The following is a 12,876-nucleotide window of genomic DNA, read 5'->3' as shown; positions in this document are numbered from 1 at the left end:
ATGCAAGGTTTTAACATCAACAAAGAATGCTCCTTAAGTTTGCCATCTTTGTCTTCAGATTTGCCTTCATTCTGATCTTTGTTGGTGGCATATGAGAAGATAGCTGTCCATTGTGACTGCAATTTTTGTACTTCGCTTCCTCCCCTAGTCTTACCATGAATATATTCCAGGATCCATTATTCTTTCCTAACCTACTTGCTTTGATCTCTTTGGACCTGGTTCCCATGTAGATAGTCTGTTTCTTTCGTGTAGAGTAGCCAAGATGGTGCCCCCTAGAGATGTTGTTGGACTATAACTCCCATCAGCCCCAACCAGCATGGCTAATGGTCAGGGATGTTGGGAATTGTAGTCAACAAGTTCTGGAGGGCACCATGTTAGTTATCCCTGCTGTCTAGTGGATAGAAGGGTGGTGCATTTATGGAAGGTTTAATTTAGTTGGTGCAGGGTTTGTGTTTATTTTAGTGACATTTGAAAAATCCTATTGTTAAGACTTATTTTTACATCATTTGATTTTGCTGTGTTGTAAATTTAAGCGGTGGGCACATCAAGGAATTTAAATGCATACAACATTTTGAGATTTTCCAGGCCATACAATTTATCATCAATTGAATAAAATGAAAATGTGAATCAAATGAAAAATGCTCATCAGACGGCTGTGTGTTTTTCATTTATTTAACAATCATCCAGGTTTTTATTTCAAGGACGCATTCCTTGGTAAAATTAAAATCCCAACAAAATTGATTCTTGGAATTGTAATTTCTTTGCTGCTAGTAAAAATAAGAAACAAAAATAAAAATCGTGACTCACAAACAACGGGAAATGTTCAGACACTGAAACTGAAATGTAATGGTTATTAGAACAGAATTATTCAGAGATATTCAGAAAACTCAGCTAAAGCAAGCATTTCATTGTAAAGCTTCTGGTAGTTTTGCTACAATGCTGGTAGCTGAAATTCTACCAGACTTTTGCTTATATGAAAGATAACCCTTTGTTATCTGTGAGTGCCTGGAGACGGTTGGGCGATGGATGGCGGCTAACGGATTGAAGTTGAATCCTGACAAGACAGAAGTACTGTTTGTGAGGGACAGGAGGCGGACAGGTGTGGAGGACTCCCTGGTTCTGAATGGGGTAACTGTGCCCCTGAAGGACCAGGTGCGCAGCCTGGGAGTCATTTTGGACTCACAGCTGTCCATGGAAGCGCAGGTTAATTCTGTGTCCAGGGCAGCTGTTTATCAGCTCCATCTGGTACGCAGGCTGAGACCCTACGTGCCTGCGGACTGTCTTGTCAGAGTGGTGCATGCTCTAGTTATCTCTAGCCTGGACTACTGCAATGCGCTCTATGTGGGGCTACCTTTGAAGGTGACCCGGAAACTACAACTAATCCAGAATGCGGCAGCTAGACTGCAGACTGGGAGCGGCCGCCGAGACCACATAACACTGGTCTTGAAAGATCTACATTGGCTCCCAGTACGTTTCCGAGCACAGTTCAAAGGGTTGGTGCTGACCTTTAAAGCCCTAAACGGCCTTGGTGCAGTATACCTAAAGGAGCGTCTCCTCCCCCATCGTTCTGCCCGGACACTGAGGTCCAGTGCTGAGGGCCTTCTGGCGGTTCCCTCGTTGCGAGAAGCCAAGTTGCAGGGAACCAGGCAGAGGGCCTTCTTAGTAGTGGCGCCCGCCCTGTGGAACGCCCTCCCATCAGATATCAAAGAGAAAAACAGCTACCAGATTTTTAGAAGACATCTGAAGGCAGCCCTGTTTAGGGAGGCTTTTAATGTTTAATAGATTAATTTATTTCATTTTTTCTGTTGGAAGCCGCCCAGAGTGGCTGGGGAAACCCAGCCAGATGGGCGGGGTATAAATTATTATTATTATTATTATTATTATTATTATTATTATTATTATTCGTTTTGGAGGACAGTTGTAGCCACATGAAGTATGCATGTGTGTACTTCTTGAATTGTTACGGATTTGCCTTGTAAAGTTTTCCTACGGTTCTCTCTCTTTCTCTTTCCTCTTCCATTTCCTCTTTCTCCCCCACCAAAAGAAGCAACCCACCTATTTGCTAATGCAACATGTTTTAGTGCGAATATTTTAGCTTTCAGCAGTCATTTTTAGATAACAGCTTATTTTGTAAGTAGTTCATCAAATAACTTGTGTTTCTACTAAAGGCAATTTATAATTTTACTTTGATGACACATTTTACTTCGACAGCTAAGCTAGCAGCAATAACAGAAGTCCCTTTTTTGTGTATAAAAAGCATTCCAGCTATTCTGTAGACTATATGTGGATGTAGTAGCAGTGCCATATTTTTTTCTTGTTATTATAGGTTCCTTTGTTAGGTAGAACTGAGAGACAGACCTAAAGGACCTTTGCGATACATTTTGATATGTTGGGGGAAGATTACCCACTATACCCTGGTTTGTTGTCTCTTGAAAGATTTCAGGATCCATTCAAATGTGACATGACGAATCCTGGTGGGTGCAGGGTCAGTGCACATTTTCCATCTCAGTGACTAATCAGGATTTGAAATGCAATTCAAACTGGGTTCAAAATATTGCCTGCAATGTTAGTCTTGGTGATGCTGAAGTAGGACAGAATTTGCACAGGGAAACCACAACCTGGAAGATGATCCTGACCTGCTAATACCTGGGGTGAGTTTATTTCTTTGGAGCTCAGTGTGCTTAAGTCTTTTATTTATTTTCATCAGCCAAAGATCCAATTTTATGGGCGTACTTCATATTTAAGCGCTGAAGGACATTCAGAGTGGTCTGGATCCACAGTCTGCAATAAAGAAAATCATTGTTTTAAATTTGAAGAAAAGCAGGGAGCTTCTGAAGAGAGGGAATTCTGGTGTCTGGGTGCAGCCACCAAGAAGGCCCTCTCCCGTTTCCCCAACAAGCATGACTGAGGGTCTCATGATCTGCCCTGCTCTAAATCATTGCTCTTCATCCGGCGGGTCATGTCTTTTCCCCAGTGGTTGTCACAAAGAGTTTTAGAAGTTACAGCAAAGAAGTCTCCATCCATTGTCAGAAAAAATAAGGAAGAAAGTTTGAAATAACTTAAAATGAAGCGAGATTGGTTTCCTTATAAAAGAATTGTGCATTCTTTTCACTGGCAAAGATGCAGGCTGTAGAATTCTATTTTTCATTCACTTGCATGCAGGGGCGTACCCAGGATCAAAACTAGGGGGGGGGGCAAGCCATGGTCATTCAGGGGCGGGGCCAAGACACGGGAGGGGAGGGGCCACGAAGTGGGAATGTGGGCGGGGCTACGGAGCCCAGGTGAAACTGACCTTTTTTTAGGGAGCTGACACCACGCTTACACATTATCTCTGCTTGGGAAAATAAAACAGGAAACATAAACAAACCTCAGTCAGTAAAGCATGAGACTCTTAATGTTGTGGTTTCAAGCCCCATGTTGGGCAAAATATTCCTGCATTGCAGGGGGTTGGACTAGATGATCCTGGTGGTTCCCATCCAACTATGTGAATGATTCTGTTGTATCTGAAGGGCTGTTCACAGGAAAGATAGAGCAAACTTGTTTTGGGAGAGATGCTTGTGCTGTGATTCCTGCACTGGAGGGGGTTGGTCTAGAGGACCCTCAGGGGTCCCTTCCAACCATCTAGTTCTGTGATCCTATGATTAAAATACTCCAATAAATATAAAAACAGGCTTCTCTGTGGCAGTCACTGGAAAGGGCTCCAGGGGCGGCCATCCCACAGAAAGTTTGGTATGTGCCCTGCCAAACCACCCTCTAGCCCAATCCCCATTCACCAGGTGAGACCTGGTGAGCTGAAGGAGTGCTCTGCAGTGGCAATGGGGCTGCCCAGGAGAGCTTGGCTGGGGATCTATCTATACCTATCTATAGGGCTGATTCATTTTATCTTAGGTAGGATTTAAAGATTAATAAACTGCCAGTGATCAAATCAAACCCAGCTCCTAATTTTAACCCCTCACCCCTCCTGGGAAGAAGAGAAATAAGGGGGGCAGGTGGAGAAGGTCATATGCAGATCTTCAGACATATTTTCTCTCCAGCAAAGACTTGATAGGTGGGGTGCCTTCTGTTCTTACAAAACTTGATTCCCCCCCCCACTTTAAAACGTACAAAAAGTTAAAATGCTGAAATAGATTGAATTTCACATCCACTTAATTGGATATTCCCTGGTTCTAGTATTATGAGAAGGATAAAAATCTCTCATTCCCACCCCCAATTACTTGCCTTTTTTCTAAAAGTTATAATGCCCCAGGTTTTGTAACATTTCCTCATAGGGGAATTGCTCCAACCCCTGGATCATATTGGTCACTCCCCCGCCCCGCCAATAATGTGCTTTGCTGCCATAGCAATAAGTATGCTCTCATAGACCCAACCTTCAGCAACATAGCCTTTCAGTTTTGTTCCGTGTACATGCTGTCAATTACTACCTGATAAACTGCAAATATGGTACTCACAGGTACATGATCCACTGAGTCAACCATTCATCCTATTATTTAATGTAAACTGCTTAGCTGCTTGTTTATAGTTGCTTTATACTAAGTCAATTGGTCAATCTTGTTTAGTATTGTCTACACTGACTGGCAGCAGCTTTCCGGAGTTTCTGACTCTACCTGGACATGCCTGCAACTGAACCGTCCCAGGGCAATGCAAGGCAGTTGATCTATACTGAGCTACAGCCCAGAAAGCATAAACCAGGAACCAGAGGAGCACTTAAGAAAGGACAATAACAGTTTGCTATAATTTGGCAAGCTTTGGATACCTAAACCAGCTCAAGAGAGGGGCTTGCATTTCTTTGAGGTGAAGAACTGAAGTACACAGGTTCTTCCTTTGAAACAAAAGAATGTCAGGGATTTGCAAGATGCAAATTAAATCCCTGCCCCCAGGCAAATCTACTTGGGGTGTGAATTGGATTTGAGCTCACAGCTCCTTCTTTATGTGGCTGTTGAGCTCAAACGAACAACGATGGGCTGGGCACAGGAGGAGCTGCTGCAAAAAAGATATTTTAAAAAGCAAAACTTTTGAGGCCATTTATCATACAGTAATAATTTTCACAATTTGCCAGACCAAAGTGAACTAAAAAGGAGGAAGAAGAAGAAGGAAGGAAGAGCTTGCAGGAAAACCTCCTTCAGTTTGACAGCGAGTCAGGGAGGGAGAGGAACAGCTTTGCTGAGGCTGCTGCTCACAACTTCAGCCGCTGCCTTGCCGGGTGGGGAGGGAGAGGGGAAGCCACTTTTCTGGGAGGGAAGGAGCCCCGCTGGGGCTGCGAGATAGGGAAGGAGCCAAAGGGAGAACAGCAGCTTTGCGGAGGCTGCTTCTCCCGACTCGAGCCGCTGCCTTGCCCGACAGTCAGGCGGGGAGGGAGGGGCAGGAGCCGCTTTTCAGGGAGCTGGTCGGCAAGCTGCCGTGTCGGGTGTTTATTTTATTTTAATTTTATTGCTTCTAGAGGGGGGCAGGAGCCCTAACCTGCCGGGTGCTGGGTACGCCCCTGCTTGCATGTTTTTCTTCTTGAGCTGGGAGCCATTCTGGGCTACCAGCTTCTACTAGGAAGCAGAGAGAGACATGTTATTTCCATTGTGTAAAATGGGTTTTATCTGATGCTGTGGTTCTGTTCAAACAAATAACATGATAGTTCTGTCACCATAAAAAAGCACTTGCAGATCTCTTGAATATGAGGATTGCATTAATGGCTAGGAGATCCTCTACAGCAGGCATGTCCAATGTCCAACAGGTAGATCGTGATCTACCAGTAGATCACTGGACGTCTGTGGTAGATCATTGGCTCCTCTCAAAGAAGCTGGACAAATGTGGCTCCCCTAAAAAAAGCTCAACATTTTATCTCCTCCCTGAAAAAACTCAACAAGTTTGACCCGAACCCCGCCCCCAAAATGGACCTTCTTCCTTCCTAAAAAAAGTTCAACAACTTTGACCTGAACCTCAAAAAACGGGATAGATCACTGCCAGTTTTTAACTCTGTAGATCACAGTCTCTTGGGAGTTGGCCACCCCTGCTCTACAGGTATACGCAGAATGCCTTCCTTTCCCTCTAACCTGTGGCTAATTTAATTTGCTCAAAGTTATTGTGTCTATTGATTTCCATAGCACTCACAACCTAACTTTTTTATTTTAAAAAATCACACTTATTAGCACACCAGCAATTATACATTTCATTGGTAGAGCATTTGCATCGCTTATTTTAGCTGAGCAGCTTTTGTAGCCAAGTTTGATGCATATTTTGAGTTCTTGTTAGAACTCATCTTCTACTGCTTCACATGTTTATCCAAGCTATGCACCAAGGTGTACAACAGCTCTCCTCTAGCACGAAACAGCAAATTTATTTTTCAGTTCTGATTTGGGGAAATGCCATGTTTAGACTTTCAGATCAATGATTTCTGTTTTCTGTCCAATTTTTATTGTCCTGTTCAATTACTGCCGTGCAGTTGAAGAAGCAACCATGTGCTAGGAATTAGTGACCATAAAGGTAGACATTGCTTCTGGGATTATGCATAGTTCGTGCTTTGCGTGTTAATTTGATGTGATCCAGCCTGGCACAGCTACGCTGGATGCCTGTGCAACCTTTGGCAGTAGAACTGAGATGATGCATAAACTGTGATGTTGGATTCCTGGAAACTGGCTTGCAGATTTAAGATGTCGTCTCACTTAGGAATAAGTGACATACATTTCACAATCATTTTTCTGGTGTACAACAACAACAACAACAACAACAACCTATATTTCTGTGCAAATAGAATTTTCTCCTAGTTCATTGAGTAAAATGTTGAACTTCAGCCCCAGTATGGAAACAGTTGAGGACTAGTTGCATTTTAATGGTGAGCAAAATGAAAGCATTTTGTGTGCAAAAACTGTTCTTATAAAATAATAGTTAGCAAAGACATGAATCATATGGTGGAGCTTGTGAGTCCATATTTGCCTGTCCACTTAGTAACAGGGAAATGATAGTAATCTCTCTCTCTATACAATATATATATATATATATATATATATATATATATATATATATATATATATATATATATATATATATATATATATCTTTATTGGTTTCAAAAAGTAATAATTATATTTAAATAAAAAGAATATACAACCATAACATTATCGTTACATTGTCTTATTTCCCCTTACCATACCTCCCTCCTTCCCCTTCTTTTCCCTCCCTCTTCCCTTCCCCCTCTACTTCTGAACTTTTTCTAAGCTTATCCTTTTCTATATGTGATCTACATACCGTAATCTTATAATTACGTTTATTTCCTGAAACTTCTTTATATTCTATCATTGATCTATTCCTACATAGAACCTTTAGAAATCTGAGATGAGATCTGGTTTCTCCAATTTATCTTTTATATAATCTGTAAATGGTTTCTATTTTTTATTCTTCTTCTAATTTTATTCTTTAAATTTCTTCATACTTTATCGCCAAGTTATAATAATTAAATAATTTTGTTGCCATTCTTCTTTGCTTGGAACTTCAGTGGCCTTCCAATTTTTTTGCAATCAGTAATCTTGCAGCAGCTACAGCAGTGATGGCGAACCTATGACACGCGTGTCAGCACTGACACGCGTAGCCATTTTTGGTGACACGCGGCCGCATGCCGAGAAGGACGCATCTCTGGGGGCCTTGTGGACTTCTGGCGAGGCAAAGTGGGGATCGGCACGTTGTCACGGAGCTCTTGAAAACGGCCAGCGTACCTGCGCTCCCTGACCGGCTTCGGAGCTGCCGGGATTGCCACCGCCCTTGCGCAAACATCAGGGGAGCCCAGGGGAGCCACCGAAGCGAAGGGATCCCAAGGCCTGAGACAACCTACCTTGAGGCGCACTGGCGCCACGGAGAGGGAGGAGAAGGAAGGTCCCGACCTCGCCGCTTCAATCACTGCCAATACCGCCACCGTCAACGCCACTGCATTTAAAATAACAAAGCAATAATTTTTTTCCCTTTTTAAAACTTTTTTTGTTTTTTAAAAAAGTGACACACTGCCCGAGTTATGCTCGGGTTTTTTGGCGAATTTCGACACACCAAGCTCAAAAGGTTGCCCATCACTGAGCTACAGCCGAAGAGGCCAGATACCATCTTGGATGTGAGTCCTGGAATACCTGTTTGCTGCCTTGCAGACCTGGGAAGTTGGGGCCCTGACTGACTTCAGCTACGAAAACCTGAGGCTACCGAACTCTTGGACTGGGATATTGTTTAGGGTGGTGTTTTTTTGGGGGGGCTGTTATTCATTTTTGTATCTTTATGTTAGATCTTATATATAATACAGTATGTGGAAATTGTTTTGCTTATGTGCTTTTGATGTTTTGTTTATTGATCTTTCTGACATTAGTTAAGTTTCTAGATTTTTTCATGTAAGCCTTCTTGATCACGGTTAAAACTATAGAAAAGTGGCATGCAAATAAAATTATGTATGCCTACATACAAGCACGTTGTGGGTTCCTGTCAGTTAGCCTTAGGCTCAGGGGTTTCCAAGTCTCCAAGAGCGAACTCTGAGCCTTGGACCTGTTCCGGTTCCTCTGCTGCAGACTCTTGAGTCTGATTGAACCATATTGGAAGGGCCTTAACTCCCTCTTGAAGCCTGTCTGGACTTCAATATCTTTTTCACAGCCCCGCCACCTTCACAGGCACATTTGGTCAGGACATGAGAGAGGGCCTCCTTGGTGACTGTTCTCAGATTGTGGAACTCGATTCCACGGGAGGCTAGGCTGGCCCAGGCTCTGCTTTCATTTCACTGGCTGGCAAATAACTTTTTAGTTCCAAGAGGCCTTTGACCACTAATGGGCTGTTGTGACAAAGTCTTCTGAGGGTGGGTGTTGTACGTGTGTGTGTGTATGTGTGTGTGTGTCTGTGCACATGTATGTGTGTGCACTTTGGGTTTTCAGTGCTGTTTTTAATAGGGTTACTTATTTGATTGCTTTTCAAAAAATATTTTTGTTCTTTGTGTGTTTTAGTTATATCTGTTTTCATTTATGCTGTGAGCTGCCTTGAGTCCTGCGCTGAGAGAAAGGAAAGATATTGATTAAATAAACAATTAGCTGCTGAACTCTGTGGCTGTGGCACCTAGGCGAGATGGACCACCAGTGCGACTCAGTAGAAGGCAGTTCTGTAGGTCTTAGTGAAAGCATGAGGCTTTCACTTGCTGTGAAGGCACACTGGGAATTTAAAAACCCCTCAGTTAAATCCTTATATACTTTGAGTATAGAAAATAATTCGTGGGTGAGGAACCCTTTTCAGCCAAAGGCCTCATTTCCCTCATGGTCAGCATTCCAGGCAACTCATGCCAGTGAAAATCAAGCACCTTGTTGGATGTGACTCTTAATTTTCTACAGTAGGCTACATTCCAGCCACGAAAATGTCAACGGTTTCTACAGATGCCTGCCTACCTACTACCTCTTTAGCCAGTTAAGAAAGAGACCTTATCATAGTTCGAGGTCACATTCCAGTCAGATGAAAGCAGTCAAGGAGGGCATGGTGCAGGGTTGGTGAGCGCTGTGGCCTGAGAAGAGCGGGCAGGGCCTGGCAATAGTACTACGGGCCAGGTAGAATACTGGGCCTCATGTTCCCGACGCCTTAAATAAATGAATGTAATACTGTACATTTAAAAATGACAGCACTATAGCATGCTGTGTATAGATTTTTGGGCTTTGATCAATATACCCTTTTATCTTTTTAAATTCCTCCTCAGCATCCACTCCTGTTGTCTTCTGACTTTGCAATAGTAGCCTTTATTTATAGTAGCACTTTCCATTTTGAAATCTGAGGTTTTTATCCTACCATGGAAGAAAATGTAATTACCTTTTCTGACTGAGCAGAAATTCCTTTTCAAATTAAATGTTACAAGATGTCACTGGTATATTTATGTAATATTAAAAGGGGGAGCCATTTCCCCATAAGGCTCTGTATCTGTGCTTGCCCATTTCTGATCCTCATTATCATTGTTAACATTTCCACTTCTGCAACATTTAACAGTTTTCTTAACCTTTCAGATTCTTTTTTAATGCATTTATCTGATCTTATAACTTTGTTCCTGTCTTTTCGGCACATTCCTGATTAGCACTGGGACCATACGTTGTATCCAACTAAGTTCTACTCTCAGAGTAGACCCATAGCAGTCAACATACCTCAGTTAGTCAAGACTTTTAATGCATCTACTGTGATTAACGTTGGATACAACTTTACATGTGGTGGATGGCAGGAGACTGAAAGCGTCTGTAGATTTTGAGTTTTCTCTCCCCCCCCCCAATATATTATATATTCAGATTACTGTTAATGTTTGAAAAGACACAGCATGAGGTTAGGGCATAAGCTTTTATTGCTTAAGGCTATTTTGTTCAAATCCCCACTTTGATCACGTATTTCCAGCTTCCTGTCTGGATCCATTGTTGGGAAAGCCAAAAGATACAATACTGGCTGCATGACTCCATCAGGCACCCTCAATATTGTTGTATTGTTCATTAGGACAAACTCATCATCTCCATTATAAACCAACCACATGTGGTTTCTCTCCTACATCAGTATAGATGGCTTAATAAGGCTTGCAGTGCCATATAATAAAGAAATTGAATGTTAAAGAATTTGTACAAAATTATCTCTTTGGGTATTAACTTTTGAGACAGAGGGGCTGCTCAGTTCCCCCTGATTTAGTCTTAAAAATCAGAACTGGATGTCCTTCAATAATGAATGCTTTAGCTAAACTCAAGTATGTGAATTTGATTTTTGTAATAAATGTCTGAGCTGCATGCAGGAGGCTGGATTAGAGAATCCTGAGTGGTTTCTTCTGACCTTTGGCTATGTTAATATTGCCTTATTTTAATAGATGTGATAAGCTGAAGATGGGGAGAAATTCTTTTTGATCTTTACAGAGACTACACTGTATTTATGACTCATAAGTCTTAAGATAACTACTATCCATTTCTGTTACATTCAGCTTTAAGATTATTTTTTCTCTTTTTTCCCCCTTTTCTTTTAGCAACAGTTTCCCAGATAAGAAAATGACGAAGAAAAAATCACAACAGTCTAGAAGCAGCTTGTTACTGCCTAAGCATAAGCGAAGAAAAGAATAGGAAAGTTCCTGGATACTACCTTGCATTAAGAAAACTTATAAACTATAACATACTTGTATAGGTAATCTTATCTATCCTGCTTTTCTTATACCTGCATCATTTGCCACCCATCACCCCTTTGCTCCATAATACCTGGGACTCACTTTCCTACCCACATCTTCCACCTGCTTAGACCTGGTATGAGCAATTACACTAAAGAAAATCTTGGGGATAGTTTGCAAAGTTACAACCAAGTGATGGATCTATCACTGCCTGATTTATCAGCCATAAGATTCCAGTCAAATTTCATTACCGATGAGATCTAGAGATTTGGCTTAAACAAACCTCATTTTTTGGAAAAAAAGAATACAGACGTTTTTAATATGCATAAAACATGATTGTTGTGGAAAAAATAACATTGAAAAACCTCATACAGTATACATGTATATATATATATTATTTGGACAAGAGGCCATTTATTTGGCATTCTGTAGTACTAGTGCACTTAATGCCAGCTTGCTTCTGGGATGTACTGTAAACTAATAAAATGTAAAACAAAAAACCACCAACCTTCTTTATTTTCCTCTCCAGTGTGTGTAAAATCTTTCTTTACTGCTTGTGGTATGGTTCCCTTGAGTCATTGGAGACATTCCTCCCACCTTTCTCATACATGTTGTCTGCAGCATACCTGATTTTGGTGAGGTCCACCACCTACAATGTGCATTTTTGCAAACTCTCCTTTTCATTTGAAAACTGCTCTTTACGCCCAGGTTTGTTTGTTTTTTGTTTTTTTTATAATAAAACCCATTCCTGGATTTGGCATGAGAACAACATAAATGCGAAATGAGACCAAGTATGCTTTTTTTCTTCTAACAGACAATCTCCTTGACACTTTTCCTAAGCCTTATAAATGGGACTTCTACAACACGGCTGTTGGTTCCCCCCCCCAAAAAAAATTGCACTTTAGTACAAACAAGACTTTGGGCATAGTTCACTATATTTCTGCAGACTAAATAAAAAATAAATAACGCAACTACAGTATTATTATTTGAAGCCCTTCCTATTCTGAAGAATGACATACCGACAACAACAACCAGCTCAGTTTGGAGTAGAGGTGCTTTTGGCTGATAGTCTACCAGCTCAGAAAAGAGAATCCAACCTGTTCCTTATAGGTTTGCCCTTCTCTTTAAAGGCCCTGTTTTGGGATAGTCTTAGATCCAGCTTTGCTCTCAGGTGCCCATGTGGCACCCATAGCGTATAGTGTCTTTCACCAAGTCAGTGTACATGTGTTTGAGAACCATGGTTTGGCCAGATTCTGAGATGCTTATACATCAGCATTGAAAAACTCAAATACAGATCCTGTATGCAAGCCACAATTTCAATGTGAACCCATTTTAACTGATCAAATGAATAAGATGGATGAGATGCCCTAGGGCAGGCATAGGGAAACTCTGCCCTCCAGATGTTTTAGGACTACAACTCCCATCATCCCTAGCTAACAGGACCAGTGGTCAGGGATGATGGGAGTTGTAGTCCCAAAACATCTGGAGGGCCGAGTTTGCCTATGCCTGCCCTAGAGACTGGCCACACACCTTTAACTGGTGGCAACCATGGTGCAATCTATATTTGGCTTGATGTGAACAATCAACAATAAGCTTTTTTGTCACTGCATAAAATAGCAAAAAGGGGTTTTAAGGTAATTTACCTACCTAATAGGATGATAAATTCAAATGAGAACAGACATACATTTGATAACAGATATTATGAAACCTTTTTCTTAGAATAACACTCGATCACCATGCTTCATTATGCCTTCCAGATTTAAATATGTGCA

At 41.6% G+C, this 12,876-nt stretch overlaps 1 protein-coding gene across 2 annotated transcripts in view; it reads left to right on the top strand.

Moving 5' to 3' along the window:
• RAD18 (RAD18 E3 ubiquitin protein ligase) overlaps window positions 1-12,469 on the top strand; it is a 100,760-nt gene extending 88,291 nt beyond the window's left edge. For both annotated transcript variants that reach the window (XM_035106574.2, XM_035106577.2), the window contains one exon: window positions 10,970-12,469. In XM_035106574.2, coding sequence (XP_034962465.2) covers window positions 10,970-11,063 — 94 coding nt within the window. In that variant the 3' untranslated portion in view covers window positions 11,064-12,469. The remainder of the gene's footprint in view (window positions 1-10,969) is intronic.
• Window positions 12,470-12,876: the final 407 nt, after the last annotated feature.

Source organism: Zootoca vivipara, chromosome 2, assembly GCF_963506605.1.
Source record: "Zootoca vivipara chromosome 2, rZooViv1.1, whole genome shotgun sequence".
Taxonomy (NCBI): Eukaryota; Metazoa; Chordata; class Lepidosauria; order Squamata; family Lacertidae; genus Zootoca; species Zootoca vivipara.
The sequence above is the reverse complement of the archived record's forward strand: the minus strand, read 5'-3'. Positions and strand labels throughout refer to the sequence as shown.